Genomic DNA, 19,445 nt, shown 5'->3' on the forward strand with positions numbered 1-19,445 from the left:
GATATAATACTAAAAAAGTATAATGTTATAAAATAATTGAGTAAATCATTTAGAAAATGGCATAAAAAAATTCGGGGGGGGGGGGGGGGCGTATCATTAGTTTAGGGGGGGGGGGGTGAGTCATAGTGTTTGGGGGGGGGGGGTGGGCACCTCTGCGTAAATGCAGAGCAAGATAAGGTTGATTTGAAAACAATGGCATCATAACAAAAGATAGTAAACCAAATGCTCCTGAGAATTAGATCAAGGTCAGAAAAATATAATAAAAGTTATTTTAGACGGTGCGGTTGATTGCTGCTTCATGTTCAAAGAAAAGTGAATGAATGTTTCGAGGAAAAATAAAACAAATGAAAGTTTGCCCAAAGAAGTAATGTATGATTATATTAATTTTTGTATTTATTAAGAAGCAACCTCGGTATACGTCTTTTGGTGTGGAACTACGGGGCTGCCATCTGTGGCAAAGTTCATGGAGACAAAAGGAAACTTTATAGTATTAACCATTTAATAAATTTCTACAAGATGGGCAGTATTTTAATTAAAATTCCTTGTTGAAAATTTGTTCCAATATCGCTGGTTAGTATTTTTTTAAAGTAATTTTTTTCTTTTATCGAAGACATTTTATTATATAGTTTAACCTTTTGCTCTACAAATCAGATGATTCGATAGTTGACGTATCTGCTCCAGCAGCAAAATTTTAGTGGCGGGTGCAGAAACTATGTGTGATTCGCATCAAGATATGTAGTCGAAAACACGATTTTTGTATATTTATCATGGTCAGCATTATTTCAACAAATTATATGTTCAGTTTTTTTTTTTAATTTTGGTGTCCGAGTTTTTGTATTGTAAGTTTATTTGCAACATGAGAACACATGAAGCTGTTGGTCAGGGCCGGCGCGTCCATACAGGCGAACTGGGCAACCGCCTGGGGCGCCAAGTAGCTGGGGGCGGCGCAGCACGACACATAACAGCTGCTGTAATATGTTTGACGATTATCGAAACTAGATGAAAATGGAATTTTTGTAACAGTTCGGAATGTTTATATTGGTATAAGTAATTATTTAAAGGTCCACTGCGACCTGTTTATGATTTGTAATAGGTAAAAACAGTAAAAAAAAAAAAAAACAAGCCTGCTTACATTCGATTGTTGGCAAAATCTTAGGCTTACCGTGATGTATTTTGATGCGAGGAAAAAAATTTTTTTGGTGGTGTCCCGGCAGTGAGGGGTTGGGGGGGGGGGTGGGGGGGACATTGAGGGTTTTTCTCGCCCCGGGGCGCCAATTTACCTTGCGCCGGCCCTGCTGTTGGTCATCGAGGTTCAGATGTTTGGGCATCCGTGGCGAGTGCTCACGTGTTTTTCTTTTCTTCCCAGACGGCCTGGTGGACTGCGAGGACCCGGAGTGCTGCTCCAACCACCTCTGCCGCAGCAGCCAGCTGTGCGTGTCCGCCCCCAAGCCCATCGACATCCTGCTGCGCAAGCAGCCGCCCGCCATCACCGCGTCCTTCTTCGAGCGCATGAAGTTCCTGATCGAGGAGGGCAGCCTGCAGAACTACGCCAAGCAGGAGACGTTCAACGAAAGGTGAGGCTTCTTGGGGGTGGTAGCGGGTAGGGGCAGTCGGCCCCGACCCCACCCCCGCGGCGGACGGACCATCGCTGGCGACGGCCGTTCGCAATCACCCCCCCCCCCCCCCCTTTCCCCCCTTGCAGCGTGCGGGCGCGACCTCACACTCGCGAGGAACTGCAAACGGGAAAGTGGGAGAAACTGCAGCGGTTCTTTCGTCTATTTTTTTTTTTTTGTTACTCATATTCCATACATTTGCTGTGTTTGTGCCCCGTGTGATATCACTTTCCCAGTTTTTTTTATATGTGCGTATGTTTTGTGAGTGTGAGCATTGACTAAAAAAAAAGAGTATGGTTCGCTGGAAGAAAGTTGGTATACACTTCATGTGGAAAACTGATTTTTTTTTTTTTTTTAGTTGCTTTCACATAATGCACTGATTCCTACAAATTACACACAATACCTTTTATTTTTTTATTTTTTTTTATATAACGTTAATAATGTACAATACGTTTCATTTGGTCGTTTTCCTTTTATTTGCAAATTTTTAATTATAGTAGTTTTAATATATATATTTTTTCATAACATTTTAAAACAATTTTTATTTAGCAGTTTCATTTATTTTATACAACAATTTATGGTTTTCTTGTGTGTTCTATACTATAGACTTAAATATACATTCTTACATCATTTTGATGATTAAATTTTAAAAACAAAAATATTTTTTATTTTAAACTGTTCACACTTCTTTATATGTATAACTACGTATTTTAGGATGTTCTGTACATGGAAAAACTTTACAATTATTCAATTATTATTTACATTTATATGCAGACAAAATCACATGTCCTCTAATTTGGAGGGAATAGTAGTAATACTTTTTTTTTCATAAAGTTTCTGGTGGATTACTAACTGACTTTCTTCTGGCATCCAGCACAACAACACACTGGTTTTGTGGTAAATGTATTTAGATTGTGGTCGCATGTTGGGTTGAGTGTTGTCATTCAGCGTTTTCTGACACGTCCATCGTGTATGCAGCATTTCATTCAAGCAAAAAAAAAAAAATTGTGAAAATAAAGAAATTTGTTTGCAATAGCGAAATTTTTCTGATTTTTCTATAGTTTCTGTTGGGGTACTGAATTTGTTGGCTGCATGATACAGATGATCGTTAGGAATAATTCACTAATAAGTTTATCACAAAAAAATTAATTGTTAATGTTTTTTTGATGGTTTTTTTTGGAATCTGTAGAATGTACGTGATCTGGAGTCTTAAAATCTGTCGTCTGGTGTTTACTTTTGTTAAGTGGAGTTCTGCATGTTGTGGTTTGATATTCTATTAACAGAATGCGTATATATATCTGTCTCTGAACGTCATTATTATCAGATCGGGAAAAATTCTGCAGTTAAAAATGTTCATGAATTAATTTTTGTGAATGCTAAGACTGACTGTTAATGTGTTGTATGTCTTTTAAATGGATGATACAAGTTGTTGGTTTTTCTTGATGCTGCCCAGTGTATTCTGGAATCACTTCAACACGAGGTAAGCACACTGCCTGTTAGGTGAAAAAAATAATTCTTTATTATACCAGGTGAATGAAAACAAAACATATTTTGGAGGCTGCATTTTTTTTTTTCCACCTAAAATGTGGATTTTTTTTTTGTTGTTGTTTGTTGTGTAAGTTGTGCTTGTGGCATGGTTTAGTTTCAAATTTTTCAACCCTCCAACGTTGTGTTCCGTCAGTTTTTATTTTGCTTCACCCTCAAGCGTAGTTTTTTGTGTAAAAACCATTTGTGTATCGTAAACATATGTAAATGTGGTAGAACGTTATGTCAATAGCTGTCTTTGAGTGTGGGTCATGTTAAAATAACTTTTATTTATTCTTAGTAACAACTTCGTTTACTTACCAATTTCTGTCGTTAGTCTCTGTGTACAATGAAACTACTTATTGACATTTTTCAAAAGATAAAAAAAATATATATATTAATTTGTAAAATAATAGCAGAATCAAGAATTTTAAATAAGGAGTTCAACTTTAATATTTTGAGACATTGCATCATCATGAAGATTTATTCTGAGTGTTGTGCTCATGTTAAATAACTACATATCTTCCCTGTAATACATTTTTTACCAATGTTGGACTTAACCAACAGAACATCATCTTTCTTTTTGAGCACTAAAAATATTTTGTATTTGCTTTTTTTTTTTTTTTTGTATGAATATATGTGGAATTAAGACATATTATCTTACTTCTGCCTGTAGCTTGTATTTTCTATATTTTGTGGCTCAAACCAGCTGTGTTTTTGCAAAAGCATGTCACACATAATATGTAGTTGATCATTTAAAATTCTCATGCAATTTATTTTAATGAACTAGTTTTAAAATGCTTTGATTATTGGCATTCATTTCACAAAATAGAATTAACATTTTAGTGAACCTAAATGTGTAAAAAAAAACTTATTTAAATTTTTAAATTTTTCAGGGTAACAGAAAAACAGTACCTTCGCCTGAAAAATTATCCTTAGGCTTATCTATCTTGATTTCATTTAAAGTAAGATTGATGTTTTTCAAGAATATAATATTCAGGTATATGAAAATTATGTCTCAAATTTTATACATCATTTTACATAATAAAAATGATTTGTGGATTTTGGAGCATGATCCAGTTTACATTTTATTTTTTTAAATTGTAAATTTGTGAAATTCTTATTTAACCTTTAGGTTATTTGTAATGTTAAGTTTTAAAAATATTCTAATACTCTCAACTTGAATATGTTTGATTATTTTCCTTTTTTTTTTTTTTTTTGGTCATATACTTATGTATTACATTAGTGATGGTATTAATACAAAATATCTGTAAGTATGTAAATGTGTTGCTGTTGAAAATTTTGAAATCTCATGCTAGTAACTCTCAACATATATTTTTCCCTAAGACATTTTAATTTACAAATGCCAGTAATGTTTGTTACATACCACTTTACTAAATAAAGCATGATCACATACAAAAGACATAAATTTTTTTTTATATTTTCTTCCACTTTGATCATAGCTTTAGTGCTTGTTGAACAAAAAAAAAAGGCATGCTTATGTAGAGATTTTATTCTTTTATTTTGCTTATTGCCAAGATGCTGATAGATGGAATTGAGGACTTTCAACAGTCTTATGTGTATAATGCAATACTTATTTCATTTGTACTATGTAATTTAACTGTAACATCAACATCCAAACTGCATTTCAGCCAGTTAGATGACTTGATTTCAGCTGTAGGAGTAAACAGTTGAAATTTGGAGCCTCCTTATCCTGTTGCCTAATAGACAAGGTGTTGATAGATTGTGTGGTGAAGTGCGATAAAACCGAAATAACACAGAAATGTAACTTAATACGCACCAAAATGGCACTACCATAATGAAATTAATTATCAATTTTAAGTAAAACGTAAGTCACAAAAATTTAATATTTAATATATATCTTTTTTTTTAGGAAATGTATGTACGTATAAGTAGATTGGAAAAAAAAATTATTTTTTTCTCTTTTTTCGATCTTACAACTGTTATCGACAGTTAATTTTTCTACATTACGACATTGGTACGTTTTCACCTCCACGTTAAAAGTGGTCTGTGAGGGGGCCGGTGTATGTGCTCACCTGATAGGGTCGGCATCGACTCTGCACGGCCCCTGTACGGCAAGGCAGGTAGTAGATGCGCCACTTTAGCGCTGTTCGGAATTGTTTTTGGGAAGAGGCTGAGGGGGGGAAATAAAAAAGACTTGTAATTTTCGCCGTACCGGGAAAAGAAACCCGGAAGCTTGAACGGTCATCCCGGGGCCCCGGGGATTTCAGCCCGGCCACGGGGCACACCGCGCCAACGGCAAGTGCGCGCCGCTGGGTTTCAGCCGCTCGGCGGTGGTGCGCGGCAAGGTGGTGACCGCCACGGGCACGGGCCTGGTGGGCGTGCGCGTCAGCACCAGCACGCCGCTCGAGGGCTTCACGCTGACGCGCGAGGACGGCTGGTTCGACCTGCTGGTGAACGGCGGGGGAGCGGTGACCCTGCAGTTCGGCCGCAGCCCCTTCCGCGCGCACACGCACATCGTCATGGTGCCGTGGAACGAGGTGGGTGGTGCGGGGACGACCGTAGTTGATCGCCCTCCTGCTTGCCTGTTCCGGTGGCGGCCAGGCGGGCAGGATCCGCCCCACAGCAAACAAATATTACCAGATAACCTCTCGTGTATTAACCTTAAGTGTCTTGAGTATGTAGAATGCATTTGTCGGTAAACACTGTTTTATGAAGCCGTGATATTATCAAGAGACAGTGGCGTAGCCAGGATTTGCGTATGGGGAGGGGGGGGGGGTGTTAAGAAGCAAGCCCCCCCCCCCCTCCCCCCCCCGAATTAAAGCGGGGGGGTTGGGGGGTCCTCCCCCGGGAAAATTTGGATTTTAAGGTGTAAAATAGTGCTATTTTAGCAGTTTTCGGTACTTAAATTTAAATATTTTAATGGTAAAAATTTTTATTAATTTTAATATGAAATTTGTTTGAGTGATGAATAAGAAATTAATTAAAGATTTGGGTGTTAGGGGGGGGGGGGGGTTGAACCCCTAACCCCCCCCCCCCCTCCTGGCTACGCCCCTGTCAAGAGATAAATATATATCCATGTTTTTGTAATCCATATACTGTTTAATGGCTTTTCTTCTTATATTTAGTTTTTTTTTTGGTAAATACTGTCACTAAGAGAATTATTTTTTCATTAATTCATCACAAGCCACTTCTTCGTTCTTTGAATGGTTCTTGCAATGCGGAAGATGGATTGGATATGTCTTTGGGGACATACGCCTCTGCTTGTTACACCATTCCATATGTCATAATAAACCTGACCACCAGACGAAATTGTTGAACTTACAAAACAGATGGATGTGAAAACACTTAGAAAACAAGCAAAAAATCAGCCAATGTCGAAAAATTAAAAGAACATAGCACAGAAAATATAGTTTAAGGAATTAGTCAAAAAATCATCACAGCACAGACGGACACAGTGGACTAGCGACGACGAGACAGCAGCAAAAAAAAAAAAAAAACAGTAAATGAAAGGCTAAAATTGACACAGTGACAAACTGTCGAACCCAATGATGATGCTTAACAGATAATTTGGACAACAGAGAGAAGTTCAGGCGAAGCCAGCGATGTGACAAAACAGATATTCTGGACATCACAATGATGACAGTAGCCTTCCTAAGACAACAGTTGTGACGTTTCGGGAACTTAGGTCCGTTTCCGCCCTCAGGCAAAATGGCATATGATGTAGCAAGCATTGGCGTATTTCCAAATGAAATCTTTAATCATGTCATATATTATATTTGTCTATTCTACATAAAAACATGATATTTTAAAAATTATAAGAAATTTAATATTTACTTCATATTGTTTGGGTCTCTGATTAGTTTTTCTGGCCCTCGAAAATAATGACACTGTTCTTGACCTTTATGGATGTAAAGTTGTATGCTTCATCCAGCTGTGAAATCTTAGTGAGTGACTGTTAAATAAATTCTTAAAAATTTTTACATAGTACATGGTAAAATCCTATTATAAAAAATCACAAATGCAAAACAAACTATAAAAATTTATAATATTTAAAGACAACTTTTTGAGGTATATTTCTTTAGGCGCGTTATGAAAAATTTATGAGAGTGAATTTTTACGATAAGCGTGTACCTTGCAACAAAATTTTAACAGGATGAAATAAGGCTACATACAAAAAAAGACTACATACAAATAATTATATACGTGCTATTAGATTTTACACTTTAGTTTTTGAAATTGCATTCTGGTACACAACATTTATATTTTATGAACTTTATTTACAATATTTTATTTCTATTAATTATTTGCACGTATATTTAAGTTAGTTTTTTACTATGCTATGTAAGTATAACTTATAACTTTTCCAAATAATTACACTCACCCATTTATTTATTTTTAATCTACATATTCTGTTTTTAAAAAAATTGTGTATTTTTTATCTAAATCGAAAGGATTTTATTTTTGTGACTGGTTAGCAGCATTTCAATTTACTATCATAAGTTTTGTCATCATAGAAAACTTATTTTTTTTTTTAAGTTCAGAAATAGACAGTTAAAAATAATTTTTTGTATTTATAATTTTGTAAGGGGGGGTGTTTTTTCTTTATTTATTTATTTTTTTTTTTAGAAGGTCCTTCATTGGGCCGAGGCATACTGTGCTTAAATCTAAAGATGCACACCCGAATTTATTGTTCACTACTGTTAAACAGCGGACTCCAGCGTCCCGACCATGAAGATGGATTTAGTGTTTTGGGCTGCCCCTTTCCACCTCCTTCATATTCTTGTTCTGCATTACTGTGTGTTTCAGTTTTTACCGTGCTGTTGACAAGACAAAGCCCAAACAGATAAATAAACTCAGATGGGAAATAAATGCTTGTATTAGTTTTTGGTTGCAGCTTGTTCAAAGCTGATGAATTGTGCGTGACGCCGCGGGGCCTCGGTGATTTTTTCGCCGTGTCCGCAGGTGGTGATCATCGACACGATCGTGATGGGCACGGGCGACGACAAGTCGGCCGCGCACGTCCCGCACTCGTGCACGGCCCACGACTACGACCTCATGAAGCCCGTGGTCCTCGCGACGTGGAAGCACGGCTTCCAGGGCGCCTGCCCCGACAAGAGCGCGATCCTCGCGGAGTCACAGGTGAACTAGCGTCGCGGGCAGAGGTCGTGTGGTCTTTGGAGTTATCCTTTGTGTTTGGTGGTGCAGTAAAAGCTAGTGCTGCATTCACCCAAGAACAAGGGAAACTCTCACATAAGACTCTACCCTTCTTAAAGGGTCTGCTATCAACTTTATTAGTGTATTATTACTGTCTGAACTGGTACCTCGCACAGCTATTAATCAATCTTTGTGCTCTCAGCCTTTGCTGGTAATGAATTTGTTTTTATGTTAATTTTTTGTAGCGTTCATCTTAAAGAAAATTTTCGAGATCGTGTTAACTGGCAATGTTGGATAACATTTCTGTCTTCTCTTTTACTGTAGTAATTTCCTCGCACAGCTGTAAAGATTGTACAAATTTAATTTTATCACACAAATAACAAAATATACAGCTAGATTCTAATTGCCGGTGAGCACCGTGAAGGATGGGGAATTAGGAAGGTGTTTATCGAGGAACTGTAGCCACATTCACCTGTGGAGTTGGGGGGTGGAGAGGACTGTGGGAGAGTACCACCCCCGGTGCAGACGGCTGCGATCGAACCCTTTGACCTTCCGAATCGAAACGAACATTCGGGTGGTTGTCGGACGTCGCGGCTTTTTTAGAACGAAAAAGAAAGAAAAATACGGAAATTGCGGTTTTTCACGCATTCCACACGTCCCTAAATTTACCCTGAAGGGACGTTGTCTTAATTCCTACTAGTTTGTTGAAGAATAATAGTTTATAGCTTACATTACTAATAAATTCTCACTTTATTGCTCTACAACCTAATACATCACTGACCATCTCACTCACATCACATCCATTACATCACCTTGTTTACACACACACCGAGTCCTGTTATATGATGCACGTCCTTTTTCTCTGCACCACGCGTGCCAACCTGTGTCTCCACAATTCTCATGCCGGGTGCCAACTGACACATACAGGGACATCGGAACGTTTTCATGAGTGGGGGGGCGAAAATATGTATCACAATTACCTCAGTCCTAGAGCGGGGGGATCCGGGGGCCCTCCCCCAGAAATGTTTGGAATTTTAGATGCAAAATTGTGCTATTTAATGAGTTTCCAAACCAAAATATTAAATATACCATTCCAAGAATTTGATGACGTAGTATGTATTAAATATGGATTAAAAAATCGTGGGTAGTGGGTGACAAATAACCTAACCCATGTGACCTACCCCTTAGCTTCGGTCTTGGAATTTAATGTCAATAGATATGATTTTACTAATCAATGTGATCACCAATGCAACGTTTGTAACTACTGGTTGAGAAAAATACTACTAGGACCAAACATTTATTCTGGGAAAAGGAGGGGGGCGAAATGCTACTCTCGCCCCCCCCTCCCCCCCCCCCCAATTCATAACAGCACGGGGGCGACTCGCCCCTGCTGCCCCTCCTGTTCCGATGTCCCTGGACACATATCAACAACACTAAACGTAACAATTACTTAACCGGCATCGGACGTCCCGGCTTCGGGGGAACATAAATAAATAAAAAAACGCAAAAATGTGTTTCGTCGCGGAGGCCCCGGTGGCCTGACGTCCAGCGTTGCGTTCGGCTCACAGGTGGTACAGGAGTCGCTCCAGATCCCGGGGACGGGCCTCAACCTGGTGTACCACAGCTCGCGGGCGGCCGGCTACCTGTCCACCATCCAGCTCCAGCTGACCCCGGAGGCCGTACCGGCGACCTTGAAGCTGATCCACCTGCGCATCACCATCGAGGGCATCCTCTTCGAGAAGACGTTCGAGGCCGACCCCGTCATCAAGTTCACCTACGCCTGGAACCGGCTCAACGTGTACAGGTACGCCCTCTCCCCCAGGGGCGCAACAACTGAATTTCCAATTGGGGGGGGGGGGGGGGGGGGGCAATATACCTTTTTATAAAGAATCATCGATCCCCCCTATTGAAGCGGTGGGTTCGGGGGGTCCTCCCCCGGGAAAATTTGTATTTCATGTTGGAGGAAAATGGTGCTATTTAAGCAGTTTTATCATCTAAAAATTGATCACACAGCACTTTCTTTGCCCCCGTTTGCCCCCACTTCAAGGTTTCAGAGGGGGGGGGGGGGGGGGCAAAATACCCTTGCCCCTCCCTGTTGTTGCGTCCCTGCGTCTGGCCCCAGCTAGTCTGGCCCAATTTTTTGGGTCCAAACTTCGTGCAATTCATTCCTGTCGTCGGCTAGCAAAAAAAAAAAAAAAAAAAATTCAAATCGAACGTAGCCTGTCTTGCGCGAGTACCAACTGACGGCATTTTAAGACGAGTAATTTAGTTTGTGCGTTATATAACTGAAAGACAAAAGCAGATACAGGTTTTATTTCTGGGTGAACAAGAAAATGTTTACGAGAAAAAAATACGTGATGTACGGTGTTTCAATGAGCTTGCTTTATTTTTTAGATTTATTTATCTATTTTAGATTTAAAATTTTAATTATTGCATTCTCCAACAAATTCATAAAAAAAATTATGTTACAACTACGTATTTATAAACAATAGACACATAATAATTATTAAGAGTTGCCTTTAAAAAATAATAATAGTTGATTGACATGATCTGGCAGCAAAGTGGATCTGTGGTCTATCATAGTCAAAACAAACAAAGCATGGTTTGGAAAAACAAATCTGTGCTGACATTTTTTTTTTTATAATTACCCCCGATACCTGTTCTGATACCTTGTGATCTGCAAAGAGCTGAATATCGGCTGAAGAGCTGAATACTACAAAAAAACACAAATGACAAAAAACAAATTTAGCAAAAAATTGCTGTTGTCAGGATTTAACGCCACACAATACTCCACAACAGGAATATGGTCAACAAACAAAGAAAAACAAATAAAAATGGACTAACAGAACGAAAAAAAACCCACAAATGATGACAGCACAAAAATACCGAAGTCATGCACTCCCATTGCAAAAAGCTTTCAAAGATAATAGTATTGGTATCGGAACAGCCCCAAAATAAATTTTCTATCTTACTCTCTTTTAGTCAAACATTTTTCTTGTCGCGCCTCCCTTGTAACTGTGCCCCCGCGCTGAGGCTGAAACACCCTGTACCCGGGCGTGCTCGCAGGCAGCGCGTGTACGGGGTGACGACGGCGATGATCAAGGTCGGCTACGAGTACGGCGACTGCAAGGACGTCATGTGGGACGTGCAGACGACGAAGCTCAGCGGCCACGACATGAGCATCTCCGAGGTGGGCGGCTGGAACCTGGACATCCACCACCGATACAACTTCCACGAAGGTGCGTTTGCCGGTCTGCTCCGCGACCGATCTGCTCGGAAATGAGTAATTTTCCCTACCCTTTATTTATTTTAATTTCAATTATTTGTAATTGAGAATACTATTTTGATGTTCGAATTTGAATTCAATTTTAACTCAAGATACTTATGTTTTTACAAGCTTACTTTAAGTCCTCGATTCAGTGTAAATTTCACCCTGGGAAAGGAGTTGCATCCCACTTAAATGTGTTTGTTATAATGTGTGCACGCCCGCAAGGCCGTCAAGACGGTGGACAGGGGGGAAGGAGGGAGGGAGATGGGGCCCGGTTGAGTTTTAAAGGGTTTAATTCATGAGTATACTCTGGTAGGATGGAAATCACAAATGTATTGATATAATAATTCATTGTCAATCTTTCAAGTTACGTGATGCACGTAGCTCACATTTACAGTTATGGCCATGGCAACATTAACAGTCATTAATATATATATATATATATATATATATATATATATATATATATATATATATATATATATATATATATATTTCTAAATGATTGCTGGGTTTGAAAAGTTGTACATTAGGTAACAGGTTAGGAAGCCTTATAAAATTATGTTTTTGCCCGCGGGACCTGAGTTTCTCTCGACTGCCCTGCGTCACCCCTCCAAACCTGATTCCCTCCTAACTCTGGAGCCCGGGGCACACGACCTGGCTACTGACGTCCATCCTCCGTTCACCATCATCGTCTTTTGTCAAACATCCTCAATCGCCTGTCCTCTGTTCTTCTCCGTCCTCTTCCATCGTCATCCGCCCTCCTCTGTCCTTCTCTATCTTCTGTTTTCCTCTATCATCCTCCTCCCTCCTACATTTACACTCCATTCTCCTCCATCCTCTGTTCACTGTCCTCTGCCTTTGTCATCCATCCTCCATTCACCATCATCGTACACTGTCCAACATCCTCAATCCCTTGTCCTCCGTTCTTCTCAGTTCTCTTCCATCGTCCTTCACCCTCCTCTGTCCTTCTCTATCCTCTTCTGTTCTCCTCTATGATCCTCCACCCTCCTCCATTTATCCTCCATCCTCCTCCATCCTCCGTTCACTGTCCTCTGCCTTTGTCCTCCATCCGTTCACCATCATTGTCCTCTGTCCAACATCCTCAATTACCTGCCCCTGGTTCTTCTCCATTCTCTTCCATCGTCCTTCGCCCTCCTCTGTCCTCTATCCTCTTCTGTTTTCCTCTATCATCCTCCTCCCTCCTCCATTTTCCTCCATCCTCCTCCGTCCGTCGCCATCTTTTTCCATTCTCCGCCATCCTACTCGTTCCTCCCCGGGTGTCGGCCCTGCTGAAGGTAGGTTGTCGGTCCCTCGCAGGCATCCTGCAGAAGGGCGACGGCTCCAACATCTACCTGAAGCACAAGCCGAGGGTGATCCTGACGTCCATGGGCGACGGGCACCAGCGGCCGCTCGACTGCTTTGAGTGCGACGGGCCGGCCGCCAGGCAACGCCTGCTGGCGCCCGTGGCGCTGGCGTCTGCTCCCGACGGCTCCGTCTTCGTGGGCGACTTCAACCTGGTCCGGCGCATGCTGGTCGACGGCACCGTCAAGACGGTCGTCCGGCTCAAGTGAGTTCCCTCTCCCTCCCCACCTCCCCCCGCCACCCCGTCCGGTCGGGAAGTAGCTGCGACTCCAACACGAGGGAACGGGAATCGACTGCTAAACTTTGGTGTCTGCACGAAGAAACACTGAACCATGGGAGTCTAGCAAATTAACGTAGGTAGATGGAGCAAATTAACGTAGGTAGATGGTTGAGATACTGTTAAACTTTGGTGTCTGCCCGAAGAAACACTGAAACATGGGAGTCTAGCAAATTAAGGTAGGTAGATGGAGCAAATTAACGTAGGTAGATGGTTGAGATACTGTTAAACTTTGGTGTCTGCCCGAAGAAACACTGAAACATGGGAGTCTAGCAAATTAACGTAGGTAGATGGTTGAGATACTGTTAAACTTTGGTGTCTGCCCGAAGAAACACTGAAACATGGGAGTCTAGCAAATTAACGTAGGTAGATGGAGCAAATTAACGTAGGTAGATGGTTGAGATACTGTTAAACTTTGGTGTCTGCCCGAAGAAACACTGAAACATGGGAGTCTAGCAAATTAACGTAGGTAGATGGAGCAAATTACCGTAGGTAGATGGTTGAGATGTTTTGGAAAAGTTTACAAGTAAGTTTTCTGCAAAGCTGGACAATTTTTTTTTTGTAATGAGTTATATTTTCATGGAAACAAATATATATATATTTTTTTTAAACAAGCAGAACCCAAATAAAACATGCATTTAGACTTTCTTTAAAAAGTATTGGCTCGCTTAATATATATTTGAGAGCTGGGAAGGACCCATGCTAACTTCCACCAACTCATAGAAATAAAAAAAAATTTTGTTGTTCGAACGGTTCCTACCAATTGTTAACAAACAAGTTATTTTGTAACATAAAATCAACCTATCTTAATTTATGTAAATATCTGTTGGTAATTTAAAAAAAAAAGGAAAATTTTCTCATATTTCTGCTAAATGAAGTGTTTTTTATTTTTATTTTTTCAATTCTGTAACACATTCGTTTTTTTAGGTCACAAATTTTGTACACCGGGTATTTGCTAGGTTTTTTTTTTCAACCTGGGAGATGTGAACAGTAGAGTGAATTTGTACCACTTTTATGTAAGACTGATATAATATCTGATTGCTTTGTGATGAAGTACTAAATGTGTGCGAGCTATGGTGATAAATTTACAGGAACACACATTAAACAGTAGTAATGACAAGAAAATGGAATGACCAGCATGGTGCATTGAGACTATGCCTTAAAGACCGGCTTTTGCTACAAAAGTTGTTTTGCTATTGTTGTTGCTTCTTTGTGGCAGAAAACAAGAAGTTTTAGGTGATGGTTCTTGCCACAAACGTTTGTCATTGGTTTTTTGTTAATTAATTTGTGGTTTTTGTTACCTAAACAAAGATGATAAGTAACGTATGTACCAGAAAATAACTTGACTCTGAATCTAATGAGACCCCAAACATATTTGATGATGAGTTTATGGAAATGACTTCACGTACTGGAAATGGCAATTCAAGTACGGTATGTAGCAATTAAAAAAAATTTTAATTTATTAAATTTATTCCTTATTTACTAGACCCTTTCTGGTGCCACTTTCATCAGTAGAGTGATTTGCATGGTCTTATTTGAAACACCAACCTGCTGTTAGAAAAAAAAAATTGTGTTTCACGACTGTAGTTCAAAAACTGAGGCTGTTCAGAAAGCAAAGAATGTGGTGATGTGGTGGTCTAGTCTATGTGGTCGTCTGGTTGGGTTGTTTGGGGGGGGGTAGGTCTGCCTTCCACAGCAGCCACAGATAGAAGAAAAGTACATATAAAGAACCCAGTGACAAACCAGGTACTTCATTCTCTCATCTTTTCCGCCTAGCAGAGGTTCAGGAAGCCCAGGATTAAAGTGTGGCATTTAAGTGAGGTTAGATTTCAGACGGAACGCGTAGTTTTTTCAAACTAAAGTTGAGGTTCAGGAGGTGGTAAAGTGGCGTGCTGTTCTCAATGGCAAGTTACCAGTTTTCGATTATAATGTGACCCACCCCCTTTTAGTTCCCACAGGTTTGGTAAAAGTTGCATCATTACAGTAGCGTATCCAGAGGGGGGGGGGGGGGGGCTAAGGGGCTCAAGCCCCCTCCAAAAGCATCTGTGTCCACTATTGTTTTAGTGTTTGCCTTGATAAAGCCCTAGCCTCAGCTGGGTCAAGCCCTTCCCGAACCAAAATCCTGGATCCGCCACTGCATCGTTACATTCAGGTATTAATGACCCTTGCCGCGAAAGCCTCCCGCCGTAGTAACGTCCGTTTTCGTCGTGGTGCCGTGCCCCTCAGCGCGACGAGGGTGTCGTACCGCTACCACCTGGCGCTGAGCCCGCTGGACGGGGTGCTGTACATCTCGGACCCCGAGTCCCACCAGATCATCCGGGCGCGCAGCACGGAGGACCTGTCCGACCCGGACCGCAACTGGGAGACGGCCGTGGGCTCCGGGGAGCGGTGCCTGCCCGGGGACGAGGCCCACTGCGGGGATGGGGCGCTGGCGCGGGACGCCAAGCTCGCCTACCCCAAAGGTGCGGCTCATTCCGACTGGCGCAGCCCCACGCTGGCCGAACGGGAGAACTCGAAATTTGCGACGTTCCCCGGTGTGACCTGCATGCTTCAGCCACGAATAGAGACCTGTAAAATTCGCGAATTCATTTCGCGATAGGATAGAGTCCGAATACTTTTTGACATTATTTTGCTTTCGGTGATTGGGCCACAGTTCATCTGAAGGACTCTGGGCCAATGAAAAAATCTTTATCAAAAGAATTAGCGAATCACGATCATTCCGGTAAACAGGTGTTAACGAGTCGGTAAATCAATCGGCAGGTGTAATTTGCACGAGTGCGTAGAGGATCGTGGAGTCTATCCTTTAGGGATTTGAAATCGCGAATTTTACAGGTCTCTAGCCATGAGTTGTTTACTTGCTACGATCATAAATATGTTTTCATTTTACACGTAGCAGTGCATTCTGGTGGATTTTCGGCGAAACGCGTCGTGAGAAGACGCCAAATGCTTACGTTTCCATGGAGTAAACAAAAAAAATAATAATTTTCAAAAAAAAAGTCACTTAGGCGGTGTTGTTTGTTAAGCGACGTTGTGATAATTTTTATTTACGTGATTACATAGTAAAATTAAAATATCTCCTGGTAATGCTAATATGATTGGTACGAAGAAAAACAAAAATAGACTGTGTAAGCTTATTAAGAATAATTTTTGAAATCATGTTATGCCTCCGGTATTTTTTTTTCCTTCAAATCTCTTTCCTCGAACCTCTGATATTTTCAGGTGTGTTATACAAGGGTTCGAGGGTTGTACCATCCCCCGTCCCTAATCTGTACACCTGGTTCTGTCGTGCCGCAGGGGTGGCCGTATCGGCCGACAACGTGCTGTACTTTGCGGACGGGACGAACATTCGAATGGTCGACCGAGACGGCATCGTGACGACGGTCATCGGCAACCACATGCACAAGTCCCACTGGAAGCCCATCCCCTGCGAGGGAACCCTCAACGTCGAAGAGGTAGCCTGCTTCGTTGTGTGATTTGCGGTGATGAACATAGGGTGGCAGTTGTTCGTGGGTTGTGCGTGATTTACGTTAGTAAGTTTTCTTGCAGAAGTAATATGTATTGCGTTTGTCATCACACCTTATATTCACCATAATTATCCTCTGTAATGGGTTTTTACACACACCTAGGTAACAATTTCACCAAGCAAAATATATATCATGAATATTTGTGTTCTTAACAGCAAATGGAAGCTCCTGATTAGGTTATTTTGTCCATTTGTATTTTTTGGACCTTTTTGTATTATGAGTTTGACAGGTATTGTAACTTGAAAGGTTATTTAAAGTTGCCAATTTTGAAACAATTTTCTTATGGCTCTTACTAGAAAATGGTGATTTTTAGTTAAGATTTATGAAATTCATATTTCCAAAGAAAATTTTCTTTACAACAAAGCAACAATTGATAATAATACTTTCATCTAAAATAATAACTAACCTTCCATGTTTGCATGAGTATGAGACAACTGAATTTCGAAAGGTTACGCTATGTACGACGAGAAGACTGCGCGCCAGTTCAGACCCTTGTGCTTAGAGGGGATGCAATGCTAGAAGCACCAGCGAGCGTTGCACTCATCAAGGCAGGTGCCTTAAGTGTGGTGTTAGCGGAGCTCTGCAGGTGGTGACGCGGTGATGCTTCCCGGCAGGTCCACCTCCGCTGGCCCACGGAGCTGGCCATCAACCCCCTGGACAACTCCCTCCACATCATCGACGACCACATGGTGCTGCAGCTGGCCCCCGACGGGCGGGTCAAGGTGGTCGCCGGCCGGCCCCTGCACTGCCCCTCGCCCCGGGGCGGCTACGACTCGGAGCTCGCCGCCCACGCCACCCTCGTCATGCCGCAGAGCATCGCGTTCGGCCCGTCGGGCGACCTGTACGTCGCCGAGAGCGACTCCCAGCGGGTGAACCGCGTGCGGGCGGTCGCCACCGACGGCAAGATCTCCCGCTTCGCCGGCGCCGAGTCCAAGTGCAACTGCCTGGACCGCGGCTGCGACTGCTTCGACGGTGACCACTTCCTGGCCTACACGTCCAAGTTCAACACCATCTCGTCGGTGGCGGTGACGCCCGACGGCGCCTTGCACATCGCCGACCAGGCCAACTACCGCGTGCGCTCCGTCACGGCCAGCATCCCGGACGCGAGCGGCTCGCGGGGATACGAGATCTTCTCGCCCGACACGCAGGAGACGTACGTGTTCAACCGGTTCGGCCAGCACGTCGCCACGCGCAACATCCTGACGGGCGAGACCAGCTACCTGTTCACGTACAACGTCAACACCAGCAACGGCAAGCTGAGCACCGTGACGGACGCCGCGGGCAACAAGGTCTTCCTTCTCAGAGACTACTCCAGCCAGGCAAGCACTACCACCTTACTAAACTAACTGATTTACTACTAGAGACCAAAAATAAATATTCTCCATAAATATTTATTTAATCAACATAATACCTACTAATATATAATTTACTTTTTAAACTTAAATGTTCTCTGTATAAGTATCACTAATTTAAACTCAAAGACAAAAGTATTTTTTTTTTTGCTAACATTACAACACTCACCATAAGACAAGTGTTATGCACAACGTACAGTTTTTTTTGTTTTCCAAAACACTGTTTTAAAAAGTTAAATATTTCTAATGCCATTGATGTGTTCAATAGTAAAAGCTAATATAATTTGTTCAAGAAGTTCTTTGCTTCTGCTACTATGCATACTTGATGGTTTGGTTCAGTTAAACATTTTATTTGCAAGAAATTTTAAAAAAAATTAATCTTCTCCAGTTCCAGTTTAAAAAGTGATATGCTTCCGCTCCATATTTGTGTTCTATATTGATTAATTTTTTACTATGTGCCTCTTAGTGTGTCAAAGTTTTTCCATACTGTATGCCACATAATGTTTATGTATATAATATGAGAGTAACAGTATAGAAGAAGTTGTGTAATGATTAGAGACAAGATATTGTGGTTTTATATGTAATGCAATTTAATTTTTAGAACCAAATATTTATGTGTTATTGTTTTTATTTTTATAAAAGCTGTTTAGTAATACTTACACATAAAATTTATAAGCTTTATTTTTGCCATAAAATAATTTGTAATAAATAGGTCTAAAACAGATACCTTCAGAATAATAAAAATAAAGGAGAGAGCATTTGTGGTTTGAAACTGATTCAATAAGAGATGCACAATAAAACAAATTACATAGATTAATTTTTCTGATCCATTCACTTTGGTATAGTTGTTTGTCCAGAAATTACATTCCTTAAATTTCATATATTATAGGAGATCCTTTTTTTTTTATTTGAATTATAATTTTGGTTAAATGCTACTTAATTCCATGATGTAACTTGCATTTCGGTGTCATGCGGTGTTTTGACATTTTTTTCCCGTCTTATTTCGGATTTATCGCAATTCACCATACATAATCTTGCCCCTAGTAATGAGGTGAGACCGGAGTGGATGAACTGCATGTGTGGGAGAAACAGGATTGCCCCAAGTAAACCGGAAAACTTCACATTTCCCGCTTGTAAATAATTCGGAGTCTAGGCCATTGACGATCGAGCCTGGATTTTGGGGGGGCTGAATGTAAGGAAGGGGTATATATTCCCTCTCCCCATCCCCTAAAAAAAATAATAAAAAAAAAACAATCTTTCATTACCACCAACAGAAGGAAAGAATTTGAACGCGAACAGTGCGTGAAGTTTGCGGTCTTATCTCTGGATTGTCGTTGTGTGTGTGGGGGGGGGGGGGGGGGGGGGAGGGAATCGGGGCGATGC

General features: G+C 41.1%; 1 protein-coding gene across 1 annotated transcript in view; it reads left to right on the top strand.

The window, feature by feature from the left end:
• Positions 1-19,445, top strand: part of LOC134536910 (teneurin-m) — a 489,518-nt gene that overhangs the window by 452,237 nt on the left and 17,836 nt on the right. The window contains 9 exon segments of the mRNA XM_063376990.1: positions 1,367-1,574; positions 5,443-5,659; positions 8,085-8,261; positions 9,845-10,080; positions 11,343-11,515; positions 12,865-13,114; positions 15,413-15,648; positions 16,481-16,638; positions 17,325-18,029. Coding sequence (XP_063233060.1) covers positions 1,367-1,574; positions 5,443-5,659; positions 8,085-8,261; positions 9,845-10,080; positions 11,343-11,515; positions 12,865-13,114; positions 15,413-15,648; positions 16,481-16,638; positions 17,325-18,029 — 2,360 coding nt within the window.

Source organism: Bacillus rossius, chromosome 11 (assembly GCF_032445375.1).
Source record: "Bacillus rossius redtenbacheri isolate Brsri chromosome 11, Brsri_v3, whole genome shotgun sequence".
In the NCBI taxonomy this organism is placed as follows: Eukaryota; Metazoa; Arthropoda; class Insecta; order Phasmatodea; family Bacillidae; genus Bacillus; species Bacillus rossius.